General features: G+C 39.6%; 1 protein-coding gene across 7 annotated transcripts in view; it reads left to right on the top strand.

Annotated features, from left to right (window-relative positions):
- Positions 1 to 15,807, top strand: part of sgip1a (SH3GL interacting endocytic adaptor 1a) — a 77,326-nt gene extending 61,519 nt beyond the window's left edge. For 6 of the 7 annotated variants that reach the window (XM_074667490.1, XM_074667494.1, XM_074667489.1 and 3 more), the window contains 8 exons: positions 5,680 to 5,739; positions 6,677 to 6,788; positions 6,968 to 7,123; positions 9,085 to 9,220; positions 9,346 to 9,548; positions 11,034 to 11,098; positions 11,626 to 11,790; positions 12,347 to 15,807. In XM_074667490.1, coding sequence (XP_074523591.1) covers positions 5,680 to 5,739; positions 6,677 to 6,788; positions 6,968 to 7,123; positions 9,085 to 9,220; positions 9,346 to 9,548; positions 11,034 to 11,098; positions 11,626 to 11,790; positions 12,347 to 12,369 — 920 coding nt within the window. In that variant the 3' untranslated portion in view covers positions 12,370 to 15,807. The remainder of the gene's footprint in view (positions 1 to 5,679; positions 5,740 to 6,676; positions 6,789 to 6,967; positions 7,124 to 9,084; positions 9,221 to 9,345; positions 9,549 to 11,033; positions 11,099 to 11,625; positions 11,791 to 12,346) is intronic. The other variant, XM_074667491.1, reaches the window with a different exon arrangement.
- Positions 15,808 to 16,488: the final 681 nt, after the last annotated feature.

Genomic DNA, 16,488 nt, shown 5'->3' with positions numbered 1-16,488 from the left:
ATTTTATACAGCGGCCTTGTCCTTCCTTCTGCTTTTAAATCATTCCTATTTTTTTCATGGAGAGGTGACAGTTTCACATCAATGATGCTCCAATAAATGATGAAGCAAAGTAATCCAGAGCCAAAACCTGCTGTTATTTCCTGTACTACGCATCATTAAGCCAGTGCTTGAAAGTGATTACCATCATATGATACATGAGAACAAGTGCAGAACAGTAATCTGTATCTGAATTTCTTTTCATTCGAAGCCGGAAAGAAATACACCCAGGGGTCGTTTTGATACCACAAATGATTTTACTGTGCATAAATATTGTCTAGTTTAGACTAACACACACACACGCACAGTCGTGCTATGAGTGGGAGGTGAGAGCGTGAAGGAGGGTGTTAATTTTATCTTAAAGAGCAAACATTCTCTCCAAGCCTTCCTCTACAGAATTAACAGCACAAGAGTTTACACTCCTTATTCTAACTTTAGAGCCAGTGCTGAAGAGCCTGAGTGGATAATTGCAAATCTCAGCAGACTAACATGGCTGAGTCATTTGATATTAAAAGACCAACAGAAATAGAAAAAAAAAGGATCTAGTTTCTTTGGCGCTGCATTTTGAGGTAGATTGCAGGGATTAATGGTTAAGAAACATGTCAACTTAACTTAAAGTTGAAGAAAATTACAGTTTGAAACTGCACCTCTGTTTCCAGTCTGTTTCAATTTTTATTTTTTTCGTCTTGACTTCTTTGAGGATTTTTTTCCCCTCTTTTCAGTCCACCATTTTAATTCACAATTCTGCTTTTATGATTTTAATTTTCCTTGGTTTGATTTCTTGTGTTATTTTTACTGTTGTTTTTTTGTATCTTCTGTTTCTTTTCCCTTGGCTTTGTTAGAGGACGATGCTTATGTTGACAAACTGCCCACCTTTGGGAGACACTTTGATTCATTTGCAGGTAGAGTAACAGTCCCCTCAGTGACGGGGTCCAGGTGGTAAAGGATGTTTTTGTGTTGTTGTTGTTTTTTTATACATTTGTTTGATGCTCTTGACCCAGAGTCCTTTACTCATCTGTTTCCCCAGACATAGATGGGTAAAGGTCATCACTGAGTGTTTTGAACTTTTTGGATTGATGTGGGTCAAAAAATGCAGGTATTGGGACTCGAGGGAGGAATTCACTAAGAATGGATTGCAGCCGTCGATAGCACAAAGTGTTGTGCATCATTATCTGCTCTGGCTCAAGTTCTAATTCACAAAGCAAATTGCTCCAATGATATGCGAGTACAAAATCACTCAAACGGCTCTGAGCAGCTTTATCAAATTTTTCACCTTTTTGTGATCAAGATGAGCCTCCACATCTCAACTTTGTGCGGCGTGAAGCTACGCTCTGTCTCATCCTAATGGTGCTTAATTGATTTCATTTACATGAAGAGCAGGTTTGAGAGATTAAGTCATTTTCATTTTATTTAGGAGTGGATTTATAACAGACAACAAACTTTATGGATTGTCCCTTTAGCCTCTTAAGACCCAAGCTTTTGTCTGGTGTACAATTTTAAATTCACCTTGCTATCTGGGATAAGTAAGACCTAATAAGTACAATAACTAGACTTTGTCTTAGTACGGGAAGTTTGATTATTTGTGTTATGAGTTCTCTATTAGTTGTTTGTTACTAGTGTTATTGTACTTAAATATGTTGGGGGTTTTTTGCTAAAATGGTTGTACTGTTGTGGTTCCACCAAAAGATGATGTGGGCAGTGTCCGTAAATGTGGCTGATAGGTCAAAGTTTAAAAAAAAGGAGTATAATGGGTCCGTGAGGCAGAAATGTTATGTCCACAAATGGGGGCACTGGGTCTTAAGAGGTTAAAGGACAATACAGAAAGAGTCATGGCACAGCTTGTTTGAGTAGAGATTGAGCAGAAATAAAAGCAGACTTTATGTTGAGATATGTTTTTTAGGTCATCCAGAGGTGGACTTGTTGTTTTGATCATTAAAAACATTGAGCCTAACAACTCTCATAAACACTGCAGCACAGTTTTCAGCTCTTGGTAGACGGTGAATATTTCACTCTTAACTGCATAGAACTACCACTGAACGAGGCGTTATCTATCATGAGGCTCGTTTAAAAAGAAAAGGGCCTGTTTTGCTCAAAATGAATAAGTTATGGCTCATCTACATAAATGCAAAGAAAAAAAATACAGATGAACAGAGACGCTGTTTGCTCTGCAGCAGTTTGAGGAGCTTTTCACTGTATGCACATGCTTTGTGAATTAGATAACGTCGTTTGGCTTATTTGGACTGGTTCAGGGGCCCGAAGGCGGTGCAATCATTCCGTGAATCTCACCCTGAGGCTTTTCTCTTTGGTCTTTTTCTCATTTTTTATAGATTTCAAAAAGTCTGATTCAACTTAAAGTCCATCCTATCAGGTTGGGATAAGTTTTTAAAAAAAGACCCTTCCATGTCAGCTCCCAATACCTACTCATTTTGACAAGTCAGCTCCAGGTTTTTCTCACAGGTGTAGGGACCAACCACACATTCATTTCTTCTTTTGACACGTGGCAGCATTTTTTAGTGAATTTGTCATCTTTCGTCATCATTTTGCTCTTGCCAGCTCATACCTTCCCACACATTTCCAAGGCATTAAATAGATACGATAGCCTCTCTCTCACTCTCTTTCATCTGCTCATGTCACTCTCTCGTTCTCTGATTCACCCACAGAAAAAAAAAATCTGCCAGAAAAAGAAAAGAAAGCTGTGGTCACACAAAAAGCTGCATTGATATAAAACTTATGAAGTGTTTTTGTTTTTTTTTTGTCGCCATTTTGCCCATCATCAACCTGCTCGTGGGACCTTTCTCTCTGTTTTATGACTGTGCTCCAGTGGCTGTCTGGCCATGTCACCATGGCAACCTCCTGTTTCTACTCTTGGAGACACACATGATATATGTGTTGTGTGTGTGCAGTGTGCAGAGTGCAGTGCAGCCGCTCCTACATACCTTTACTCGCAGTCTGCACCACAAGAGTGTGTTTGTGTGACGTGTGTTAAGTAAGTTCATCTGAAGAGCTCCTCATCTCTGGGCCCTTGAGATCCATATTGTCTGTCTCTCTTTCACACACTCAAACAAACACACATATACACACACTCTCATACATACTACCAGATCAGTGCTGCTGTTCACGGAGCCGTTTGAAGTGTGGCGTGAGAATCAAGTCAAATTAGACAGGCAGCGTCTGTTTGGTATTCATGCTGTCCACATCCTGCCGCTGGTGCAATTCACACACACACACACACACACACACACACAATCAGCCTCAAGTTCAACCAAACCTCGGTCTCCTCCCACACTTGACCCCTGACACCTACCTTTCACACCTGTCACTCACACTCTCCAGGATTACACAAATAGAGCTCTAAAGCCGCCTTCCCCCAACTGAACACCTGCCCTTTTGTTCTCCTCGTGGAGCACTGCTCTCATCGCTCCTTCACCCAAAGCTCTGATAGTCCACTCACCCACTCACTTACTCATTCACTCAGCAACACATCGTCACAGCCGGGACCTCCCATCAGAACAGTGAAATGGGGAAGAACAAGTTAACCCAGTTTGTCAAAGGGAGATTTTAAACCTGGAACTTATCTTAGAAGTGTACACTGCAAAAAATGAAATCTTATCAAATGATTTTGTCTTATTTTCAGTAAAAATGTGTTTTTAGACTTAAAAATGAGCCACATTCACCTGACTAGTCCAGAAAAACGTCTTGTTTCAAGTTATTTAGAAACAAAAATTAGGTCTTAATTGCTTGTAACAAGTTAAAAAAATCTGACGATGGAACAAGAGACAAGTAACTTGTTTTAAGACATATTCTAGTTTTAAGCAAATGTTCCAACAAATTTTTCTTATTCCATTGGCAGGTTTTCATACTTGTTACAAGCAATTCAGACCTCATTTTTGTCTTTAAATAACTTAAAATTAGACATTTTTCTGGACTGATAAGCTGAATGTGGCTCATATCAAGTGTAATAAGACAATTTCTACTTCAAATTAGACAAAACATTTTAGAAGATTTCAGGGGTTGCTTCAAGTTATTAGGGAAAGCATTGCTGGTAATTCTTTTACTTCCCCAACTTTAGATGCTTCCCAGTTGAAGGTCTTGGTCCTATCACGTCTAAATAGATCATTTTGGTTCAGCCTCTTTTTTGACTGGGTCGACCCAAAGCAGCTGAAAAACGAGACCTTCTTTCAGCCAAAGTTAGAGGACAGAATCACCCTCAGCAGCAGCAGCATGTTACATCCTGTACTCTCTTTGGTCCAAACATTTTTTGGCCTTTACACTAAGAACAATGCAGGGATATCTTTCCTCCTCCAAATAAAAAGTCTTAAAGTATCAATATGGTTAGACTTTAAAGGCCTTTACAAGTGATATTTAAATATTCTCACTCTTATATTTGCCTGTTCATAACCCACGATTTACAATAAGATTCTCTGCGCCAAAACTATATTTTTCAAACCTCATTTGACTCGTGATGTCAGGAAATATGAAATCAGAGTCCACAGTTTGCCCAGTGTCCTTCCTGTACAAATGAGTTGTACAGACATTTATTTATAAAGTTAACAGAGGTAAACTTGGTTGTTGAAGTGAACTTGCTTTAGTCTGCAGGGTCTCCACATCCCACCTTCGTCAGTACACCACAGTCCTCCTCCCATGCCTCTGGCCTGGAGTGTTAGTCCTATGACTGCCCTCTGCAGGGTGTTTCTGTGTATGACAGGCCACTTCCATCTGTTTCATAATAGACAGAAAGGAGGCCTTGAGGAAAACATGAACACAGTAATCACAAGAGATTGACGCAGTAGCTCTCTGATGAAGACTTTTGAGCTAGTTCTGTATCCTGGAGCATCAGGGTGTAAGATCATTGTCTTCTTCCTGTCACATTGGATGATGTGTTTTCATCATATCATGGAGAATAGGAAATGTGATCTACGGAGAATATTTGGCAGGCTCAGGATGGGTGTTTTAGAGAAATTGCATCAAATCAGTCCAAATATTAAAGTTGTTTTGTCCCATGTCACAGGGCAGAAGGCCAGACAATCATTAGATTTTACTTGTTTTGAAAACAAACTGATGCTTTTTGGTCAGTTTCTTCAGTATGTGGCAAAGTCATGGTAACAAAGGAGCAAAAATCTCTTTTAACGGTCACCAGTAAAACCATGCGTAGAAAACAGATTTGCACTGATGTCTTTAGAATCTATTGGGCGCAAACTTTGGTTTCCTCAACGTGGCTTGATTTTTGGCAAGCTGTACAGACGCAACTCTCTCTTTTCTGTATAACACCTCATGAACATAAAATCGCACTACTGCCAGCATCCAGCAACCAACATCTGTCCTCACTCCTGCATCCCCTCACACACGCACACACCCAAGCACCCTGAAAAGCAACGTCCTGCCACACCTCTGTTGTTCTGTCTCAGCTTGTCGCGGCCCTCTTGTCCCCATTCGTCCCCTGACCTCCACCTCCACGTTCCACCTCACTGTGACGAGTGATAGACCTGCCATGCGAGACTCACGCTTCTGTCCTTCTCTCCCTCCCTCCTCTCACCCCTCTCCGCCCACTTCCTTCCCTTTCAAACCTCCTCCTCCTCTCTCCTCCTTCTCTCCTGACCCCATCTCTCCCTCCTCCTCCTCCTCCATCCCTGAAACCCCACACAGAGAATGACCAGCCATCCCTTGTATGGTTTGACAGAGGGAAGTTTTATTTAACCTTTGAAGGTAAGTTTGATCTGCACCAGGGTAGCCACACATGCACACACACACACACACACTCACACACATACACACTCTTTTTGAGGCTCATTTGTGCAAGCTTCGCCCCTCCCGTGCCCTACCCCTTCTTTCCCCACTTCCTTCCTTCCTTCCTTCTCCTTCTTCCTCCTTTGCAGTCCTTTCATCACTCCTAACCCATGCCATGCTAACTTCTGGCTGAGCTCCAGCTAAGCAGTCTTTTCATAACTCATCTACGTTCTCTTCCTGACATTGTTCATTCTCATTTCTTGGGCGCTGACCGCCTTTCATTCACTCCCTGAAGAATAGTCGTTCTTCGTGTTCTCTGCTTCTCTCTCTGTCGTCATTTTCGACCGTTTGGTTCTTGGTTTTGATCTTTGGACTGTCTGATCTTTTCCAATCTTGTCAGAATGATTCGGCTTCAGCTGCAACAAGCATGCACATCTCTTTCTCTTTTTCTCTTTCTTTCTCTGTCTATCCTTCCTTTCTTCTCTAACTCTGCATATTGAATGAAAAGAAGTGTGCAGCATGCTGTGTAACTACCAGACCTTTGAGGGAGATCTCTTAAGTAATTATGCTCAATTTCACAGTCAAGAGCAGAGAGAAATGGGTGTCCTCTTCGCACATAACCTGCTGCCTTCATGTCGCTTTACTAACACTGGTATTTGTTCTCATTTCAAACTTTTGTAAAGTTTCATCCCATTACAAGAGTTTGCTCACCATGTGCTGTTGCTCATCCACATCAATGATCAGGAAGAGTGCAGTGTTTTGGTTTACAAGTCTCAAGATGTACATCTTTGTTTGGACTGTCGTTAAAGAGCTGATTGATCTGAAACCACTTTGGAAAGAACACAAATAGCTAAAAGTAAAAAGTCAACCACTTTAACATGTGTTCATGTGTTTGATGCGTGTGTGCTCACTCCAGGCTGCTCCAGAGGGCCCAGTCCTCTCACCATGGGGGCCCAGGACACACTGCCTGTAGCTGCTGCGTTCACCGAGACGGTCAACGCCTTCTTTAAAGGAGCCGACCCCAGCAAGTGAGTCGTCACTGAGTCAGATCAGTTATATAGATAATAGAAAAGGGAAAATGTCAATGTTTTAAGTTTGAAAACAAAATTTGAAAACTGAAAAGTAAGTAGAGCGTCCCTTCAGTGGGTATCTCTGTTGTTTACTCTCTCTGTGTCACTCTTCTCACCTCTCCTTGTCTTCCTCCCAGGTGTGTCGTGAAGATCATAGGTGAGATGGTTTTATCGTTTCCAGCGGGAATCACGCGGCATTTTGCCAATAACCCGTCCCCCGCCACGCTAACCTTCAGCATAACCAACTACAGCCGACTGGAGCATGTGCTGCCTAACCCCCAGCTTCTCTGCTGGTAATGACACCACTGTGAAGTCACCACCTCAGAATAACATGAAACACACCACACTGAAATTAACAGGTCTCAGTGAGGAAGTGAGGGTGTAAAACAACCCAACATAACACTTACTTCACCCTCCTGACAAAGAATAAGCGTTACTGTGCAGTTTGGACAAATCCGCCTGATTTAACTTGAATTCACTAAACAAAACCTAATCCTGTTATGATCAGTATTAATTATTTTACTTAGAGATGTTGATGTATGGAACTGTAAAAGATTCATTATTAAATATACATAAAAAAAACATTTTGAAAAAAATACCAATTTAATAAAAAACAAAAATATGTAATATGACTATTGTAAAATATGTCAATATTATAATGATTGTGATAATGATAATGTCAAATTATTATGATTAAGTATTTCAGTAGGATTATTTCAACAACTATATACTTTTAAAATAATGAAATTTTGAATTTTTTTCTAAGCTTTTAGAGAATTAAAAGAAAAAAAAAGTTTTTTTACAAAGTCAATTTTTATTTCATAATGTCCACAATAGCCTTTTTATTTAATAATGTCATTTTTCAGCATATTTTCTTGGTCTGTCAATCATAGCACATAACCCATACTATGTATTTGTCAGTTATTTATCAAAATGGTATTTATTTCAAAATATTGTTTTTATTTAATTATGAACCTTTTGGGGTTGCATATTGATGATAGCAGTAAGAGCACAACATGTGGCAACAGACTTTTCACACAGACTTTTTATCACCTTATTAAATCTGTTGTGTTTCTGTCTCATTAAGCATATCCAGTAAACATAACCCTTATAAAAAATAATTGTTTCCTCACAACAAATCCTTCTTTAATTATTTACTGTCTGTTAGCATCAAAACAAACTTCATTTACCCCTTTTCATAAGAAAATCCTGATTCTTTTTATTGAAACTGCTCAAAGTCTCCAGCAGCATAAAAATACACTAAAGCCAGACCAGACTGTGGACTAAAGCTCCATCTGTGATTGTGTTTACATACTTTTCTGATCCCGAGCAGCAGAGTTCTTGTGTGAAGTGGTGACCTCACAGGATGAGTAATTTATAGTGAGATCATCTCAGACATTAATGCTGACCACATACTGAGTCATTCTGAGGTCAGCATGGTGCTGTAGTGCAATCAGATCAAGCCCCAGGAACAGCAGTCAGCTGTCTTGCGCTTCTTGGATCCTTAAGAAATAGAAAATTAATCCAAATGAAAGTGCGATAAAATGTTTTTCAACCGTAGTGATAAAAGTTTTAGTTGTAAACCACAGACTGTATAAAACATGGATGTTGTCTCTATGTCACCTGTCTGTGCCTGAAACAATGAAATAAAGCCAGTCTGCAGATGCAGCCACACTGTGATAGGGCGGCCATCAGTCATATAAGCTGAGCTGTGTCTCTAACTGGACAATCAGATGATCCTAATAACTTCTAAACTGCAGAGCTAGAAAAAAATGACACAGTGTTTCAGACCCAAGCTGTTTTTTGAACCAGTCTGTAGATATGCTCTTTAGTGCTGTAAAAGTCCATGTTTTTGGCTTGAGCGGATCCTCGATAAACAGTAACTTTTAACACTGCTGCATAAGCTTTATTTTTCTAAACCAGATTTTTCTGCTTTTAGTGAACAGGGCCAAATAGAAATTATCTCAAACTAGAATCTTGATGAAAAAGTAAGGCCTTTAGCTTGATAGTTTTTGTGATCTGTGTTTGGGAGACCTCTAGTGGTTCAACTGTAAAAGCCTGTTACACTCAGTCTGAAAAGCTGTGCTGCAAAGTCATTAGAGGAAAAAAGAGAAAAAACAGTTCATTATGGCCAGAGATCGTAGGTTCAATGTTATTATTACACAATAAGAAACAGATCTTTCTGTAAGGTGCCCAGCTATGTTAGACAACTTGGTTTTTATTGGGCTTTTCTTCTTCTTCTTCTTCCCACCAGCGACACCACTACTCCAGCCAAGGCAGACTCCAAGAACTTCTGGGTGAACATGCCAAACCTGATAACACATCTAAAGAAGGTGGCAGAGCAGAAGCCACAGGCGACATACTACAACGTCGACATGCTCAAATATCAGGTACAATCAGTTAGAAGACATCAGATATAATCCTACCCTGTACTCTAACCATAACCCACACTGCATCTGTTGCTCATCAGACATGCTTTGGCATTGTTAGAAGTTTGGGTTTAATTCCCTCTCAGGTATCGACAGACGGGCTGCAGTCGATTCCTCTAAATCTAGCGGTAAGCTGGAGATGTGAGCCCACCAGCACTGACCTGCGAATAGACTACAAATACAACGGGGAGGCCATGACGACGGCGATGGCCCTCAACAATGTGCAGTTCCTGGTCCCTGTGGATGGAGGCGTTTCAAAACTACAGGCAGTCTTACCTCCTGCAGCGTGGTATGCTCTGAACTTTGGTGTTTGTGTTAATAAAACATTACCAGGAAGTTTATACTTTTTATTTTTAGTTTGATTTATTTAAGTATATTTGAAATTTAAAGGGGACATATCATGCTGATCCGTGATTTAATACTTACATATAAAATAATAAAGTTGAAAACAAGACCTTTCACCCCCTGAATTTTCAAAAAATGAGATATTGTATTTTTTCTGATATCCTAGAACGAGATTTGATGCCTCTGAAAATAGGTCATTGACATTTGGCTTCCAGATTTCGACCTTCGTGACGACACGAGGATTCTTTCTATTTATTGAAGTAATCTGATAAAGCAGCTCCTCCTCTGTGATGTCAGTTAGTCACACAACCGCCACCGAGGGATACACCCACCAAGAGCCGAGTATAAATAAAGCTCCCTACTAGCTCTGGCTAACTTGACTGAGTGCTAACATGACGAACTGACGGTGGAGATGATCTTTGGACTACGCTTTCAGCATGATGGATAAAACAGACAGAGAAAAGTGAAGGAGCAGGATGGAGCCCTGTTATAGAAATAATTTATTGGTGAAGTCTGCCTATATTTCCACGTATAAACTATACATGTTACAGTACCGGTTTGACTCACCACACTGAAGCGTCCTGAGATGATCTGTGTCGAGGTGGATTTTCTTCCTCCTGAGCTGCAGAACTGTCTGGGTCTGACTCGGGGTCCAATACAAAAGGACATATCCTACACTCTGCCATTTATTAGTGCTATCAATGCCTTACGGTTAAGTTTTGGCAAACAGCAAACTCGTTCGGTCTGCCCCATCCAATATGGCGATTTTGTAAATACTGCCATGCTGCAAAAACCGCCCCTGGCTCTACCCCCTCCACCCCTCTGATAGAACTGACCAATCAGAGCACAAAGGGCTGTGACGTTGCGAGGTTACTGGAGGTCATTCTCGAAACGGAGCGATTCAACGAGATCTTCAGAATGGCCTAAACTGAGGATATTGAGAATGCTATTGTGGGGCAATGAAAGAACTAAATGACTTGTACTGAGGGCAGAAATGCTTTACAGGCATCCTAGTCTGGCATAGTGAAAAGGAGAAACAAGCATGATATGTCCCCTTTAAGTTAACATCCACAGATTATGCCACTAATGCCACTATCTTAAGGCTGAAAATTGTGAAAGTTTGATAATGAAGTCGCAAGTAACAGAGAGTAAAAAAAGATCATAACTACATAACAGAGTTTAAAAAGCAGTTTGAGAGCAGTTTCAGGTTGAGCTTTGTAAGAATAATATGTCACATATGATTCCACAAACTGTCCAATATTAAGAATTTATTAAGATTTTTTTAGGTTTTGCAGCTTCTGAAAAACTTAACATTTGTTCACAGTATTAAAAATTTCAATGTTCAGCTGGTTTTATTTTTGCATTGTCTAATTTTTTTTCTTCTGAAGCTTGTGTAATGTGTTTTAATGTTGCTCTTTAATCCTCACAGGAATGCAGAGCAGCAAAGAATCCTCTGGAAGATTCCAGACATCTCACAGAAATCTGAAAATGGAGGTATGTACAGTTAGGTGAATGTACAGTAAACCGGAGCCTCTTTGTTCTCAGATGTTCTTAAATGCAACATCTATAAGGAAATACTTCATTTTTAATTGTGGGGCATGGTTCTGACCTTACAATCTGATGTCATTTAACATCTTCTCCTGTTTCCAGAGAGCCTTCAGGGCTAACCTGATCTCCAAGATGATATATTTAATATATAGCTAATGTAAGCTAGGAGAAAACAGACTCAAGCATGATTTATTTAGCCGTGTTGTTTTGGATACATAGATGACCTTTGGATGTAATGCTGCTCGTATTTTCATGTATCTGTTTAATGTTCTCTAAGGAAAAATGACCCACAGATTGTTTGATGTTTTCTTTGTAGAAAGGCTCTTTCTCCAAAGTCAATTAAATAAACATCTGTTTGAAGTAGCTGACTTCCCCTTTTTTCACATCCCTCACAGTAATATTAGATTCTCTGTCAATCTAAATCAGATCTGTTGGCTGACACAGGTCTGTCTGAATTTGCTCTCTCCCCTCAGGTGTTGGGTCGTTATTAGCACGCTTTCAGCTCACGGAGGGACCCAGTAAACCGGCTCCTCTGGCCGTGCAGTTCACCAGTGAGGGCAGCACGCTGTCAGGCTGTGACATCGAACTGGCTGGGCCAGGATACCGCTTCTCACTCATCAAGAAGAGGTTTGCCGCCGGTGAGTTTGACCTTTTATTTACAGTGTGTTGTGGAGCCTCCCATACTGAACAGTATTACTCACAGTTTCCTGTGTTAAATGAAGGTCTCACAGTCCTTCGAGTACAGGAATTTTTCTTAAATCAAATCAAAGAGATTTTACAGTAACCTAAAATTTCAATCACAAACGAAATTCTTTTTTTTTGATCCACAATGAAGTCATGATTAATAATGTGTGTATTAATCTCCAGTGACATGTAAGATTGTAAATTAAGTGCTGTCTGTAAAGGAGGGAAATATGTTCTAATATTATCAGGGTACATGTCTTTTAATTCTATCCTATTAGAAGTCAATTAACTGCTCTATTTAATTTCCTTTTCCCTCATTAATAATCTATAATTCATACAGAATAATACTGGAAAGTAAGAGCACACCAAAGAATATTTTTAGCACTAAAAATTTTAGATGCATTCGGCCGAAAAAGCTGTTTATATTTCCCCTGAGGTGACCCTGTTGAAGTAGAGAGAGAACTCTAAAGGACTCGTAAATAACTCAGACGTTTTATTGACATGTTGCAGGAAAGTACCTGGCTGACAACTAACTGTTGCTACTGAGAAGCACACTGTTGAACGAATCGATCGCAGTGGACTGAGGTTGACCCCGAGGACAGAGACAAAACGACACCAGACAGACTTTCCATTAACCCTTTCTGAACCCACACGGCCCACAGGTCCGCAGCCTACCCAGCAGTATTGTATAACTTGCATATAGCATCGTGGAGCTGTTTTAGGTCACGTAATTATTGTATTTGTATTCATTTCATAACATCTGTATTGCTGCAGTTAGACACCTGGGTTCTTCCTCCCTCTGAAAGTCTGTGCCTCTGTCTCCATCCTCCTCTGGTCACTGTGTGGTGGTGTGTTTTTTAAAAGTTTCACTGCAGCTGCCTGACCGAAAAACATGGACGGATGTGTTTGGTTCAGAGTTGGATGATGTGCCGTTTGTTGTCCAGAAGGATTTGGCTGTAAAAAAGAATCTTTGAAAAAGATCTAAGTGGTCTCAGACACACACCTCAACCTCCGGCACATCTCAAGCTGAAGAAGGGCAAAGTGAGTCAAACACCTTCATTAGCAGATTTAAAAACAGCTCTGTGTATCAACTCAAAGCCTGACACAGCTGCCCTGACGGCACCCATTTGTCAGCGAGTTTATGCATTTCCTGATGCTCTCACACAAAGCTGAGTGAACGATGTGTTCTGTCCGTGCTCGATGCAATCAGATGAAACACAGAAACAAGTATCTGCGTAAAGAAACTGATTTTCATGCATCACCTACTGGTACTACAGGGTCACACGACTTTGGATCTCATCATTTTGAATATAAATGCACTGATCAGTCAATCAAACTGTTATTTAATTTCTCTGGATTATGCAGACACGGAGCGGTTCTTAGCTAGTTAGGCAGCTGCAATGATATATCAGTGTACTGGTTGCAAAATAAGAAACTCTGTTTTCCCGTCAGAACAAAACAAGTGTACAAAGTGTCATTTTAAATCAGTAATATATATCTTAAAGGGCGTTTGGTGTTTTCCTCGTATTGTCAGATAGCCTTTCTGTTGTTCCCAGGACAGCAGTGATAGCCTCCAGAGTACACGACAGCAGTCTATTTTTATTTATTGATGACGATGATTTGTTGTATAAAACATGTGATTCTGTATACGAATAGAGTTTGAATGGTCACACGACTCAAAACCCTCGAAGGTATAAATATTTGAAATCTCTCTTTTTTGTTATCTGTGTAGTTGGGTAACCTGTGTACAGTATAAGGTATAATTTTTGAATTTATTTCAGATATAATTTTTTAACTCAAGTGCAACAGAAGATTTGAGCTATATATGGGGTGGGGAGGGGTAATTTAAAGAAAAAGATGAATATCTTTCTGGATGCTGTGTTATGCTTTGTGAAAGCAGTGTTAATGTAGAGTTAGTTTTACCATGGGTAAGGTCCACATGTTGAAGAGTTTGTTCACACTTTGGGGAAACGTGCTGGTTTCTGGTTTTCAAGAATTACAGATGATCAGAGTCACTCTTATGTCTGTTTGATTACGAGGCTGCAGCCACAAAGTTAGCTTAGCATAGAGACTCGAAACAGCTGGATTCAAGGCAGGAAAAATCATACCAGCAGCAGATTATTTAAACATGTGTGAAAAAGTCAGAACATTGTAGTTTACTGAAGAAAAAAACATCAATTGTGATCATTTTTTGTTATTTTGATTTATTAAATATCTTGCACACCATTCTGTAAGTTTCCATAAAAATGTATATGCACATTTATGTCACTCATCAGGATTGGTTATAATGAATCCCAGCAGGTTAACATTCAACTTTTCTGCTAAGCTAACAGCTCCTGACTCCTCCTCAGCATCTAACAGACATAAAAGTGACATAAGCCTTTTCATCTGATTCTTAAGAAAGTCAGAGTATTTTCCCAAAATGTTGAACTGTCCCTTTTAGAGGTCAAAACAAAGACAACAGGAGAAAACACTTCTCTCCAGCAGCATTGATGAAGTTTGGTGACACTCCTGGATCAGGATTTGTGTCCTGGAACCAGCTTGCTGTTTTGTTTTGTTTTGTTTTGTTTTGTTTTGTTTTGTTTTTTCTAACTGTTCAAACTTCATGATGATGATGAAACAGGAAGTAAACACAGCTGTATGAATCATGCACTCTCAGTTTCCACATTAACAGTCGATCCTCATCTCTGCCTGTTTTCCGTCACCTCAGTGGTACCTTCACCCCCAGATTTTATCATCCACGATCATCCAACCAGCGCTTGAATCCATGGCTTTATTTTGCATAATTGTAATGGTCTCTGTGAGATGACATGAGTGTAATGAGGTTGTGGAGCAAGGTTAAGTTGACCAAAATGCTTTTTTTTTCTTTTTGTATTTTATGTGTGTGTACCCCAGACAGTCAGTCCTCTGTTAAGGAGAATAAGCTGAATATTTTTAAAACAAATAAAAGTGAAAAAATATTATATTGTTTAATGTGTAAAAACACTGTGCTGATGATGTTGAACTTCCTGAATGCTCTGACACAACGTGAAGAACAAAGTGTGTGTGATCTCCGTACTGTACCGTATGTCAGCATTCTGCTAAATGCAACCAATCATTGTCCTCCAGGGCCACCGTAGAATCTTAGAACAGGAGAAATTTTAGAAACAGGAAGCTCATCTTATCAATGATGAGGTCATTGTTATCACAGTTAAATTTAGCTGTTTGGCCTCTAGAAAGATCAGATTTGCACAAGTAATCAAAGCAAGAGTCTTGCCTTTGACTAAAATCACAGTTATCCTGTGGACACTCGGCCTTTAAGAGCCTGGTGGATTACTCTGAGGTTGCATTAGTTTGTTTAATGTAAAGCGATGATGATTGGCGCCATTTAGCTCGCACATCACTTTGGTGACACTTTCTCTCAGTCATGGCTGTCCTCCCACTGTCGACTGGTTGGATCGACATGTCTGACAGAAATCTGTTACCTTCCTCGTGAACCTTTTTCGATACCAGCGCAACAGTCACTACAGCATTATCTACAGAGGCCCATCATTCACATTCCCATCATGCATCTGTTACCACTACACTACAGCTTACATGCCTTTCAGCTTGAAAGTCATGTTTCAGAACAAATCTCATTTTCAGTCCAGTCATTTTTAGCATCTGGATCAAAATTTGCACTCTCAGATCTTCATCTCTGCAGTTAACTGTAGTAATGCAGGATCACATGCAGAGCGTAAAGTCAAAGGATGGGCATGTACTGATGGTAGGTAGTACTGAAATGATGTGTTGTGCTGAGTGTCAGTTACCTGTATTACTGTTGAGAAGAGAGCAGGGAGTGTGTCTATGTGTGCTATAAGCCAGAATGCTTTTGGGTTCTGTACCGTTAACCTCAAACACATGTGCAAGCTGTTTGTACAGTACATAACAACAACGCTAAGATGAACTGAGAAACTTAGTTTGCTTCTTTCCAAAACCAATAAAAGTTATAACTGGATGAACCTGTTTGTTGGTTTCTTTTACTCTACAGTATAGAGTGCTTCACAGAGACGCACAAATCCACTTTTGAAGTCATGCACTGCAAAAAACTGAAATCTTTTCAACTGTTTTTCTCTTATCTCAAGTAACAATTGTCTTGTTATACTTGATATGAGCCACATATAATTTATCAGTCCAGAAAAATGTCTTGTGGAACAAGAGAAAATTGATCAAAAATTTGCTTAAAACTAGAATAATGGCTTAGTACAAGTAACTTTTCTCTTGTTCAATTAGAAGATTTTTTTTACTTGGTATAAGCAATTCAGACTTCATTTTTGTCTTTAAATAACTTGAAATAAGACATTTTTCTGGACTGGTCAGGTAAATGTGGTTCATATTAAGTCTAAACAGACAATTTCTAATGGTAATAAGGGAAAAACACTTGATAAGGTTTAAGGTTTTCCAAGTGTGATACCAAAACTGACACCTGGGTTGTGGTATCAGTATTATTTTAACATTCCCTGTTCCCTCATGTAGTTATGAGATTTAGATTTTTTTTTATATACTTCTGGCTTTTCTAACTTTGATCAACCAAAATGGAACAAGCATATATTTCTGAATTTAGACCAAATGCAAAATTTACACGTATATACCTTGGAGACTGGATGGAACATGTGGGTCATTTGGGACAGAGT

The sequence above is a fragment of the Halichoeres trimaculatus genome, unplaced genomic scaffold, assembly GCF_033239565.1.
Source record: "Halichoeres trimaculatus isolate MK-OKI-2021-1 unplaced genomic scaffold, fHalTri1.1 fHalTri1_scaffold_4, whole genome shotgun sequence".
NCBI classification, from domain to species: Eukaryota; Metazoa; Chordata; class Actinopteri; order Labriformes; family Labridae; genus Halichoeres; species Halichoeres trimaculatus.
The sequence above is the reverse complement of the archived record's forward strand: the minus strand, read 5'-3'. Positions and strand labels throughout refer to the sequence as shown.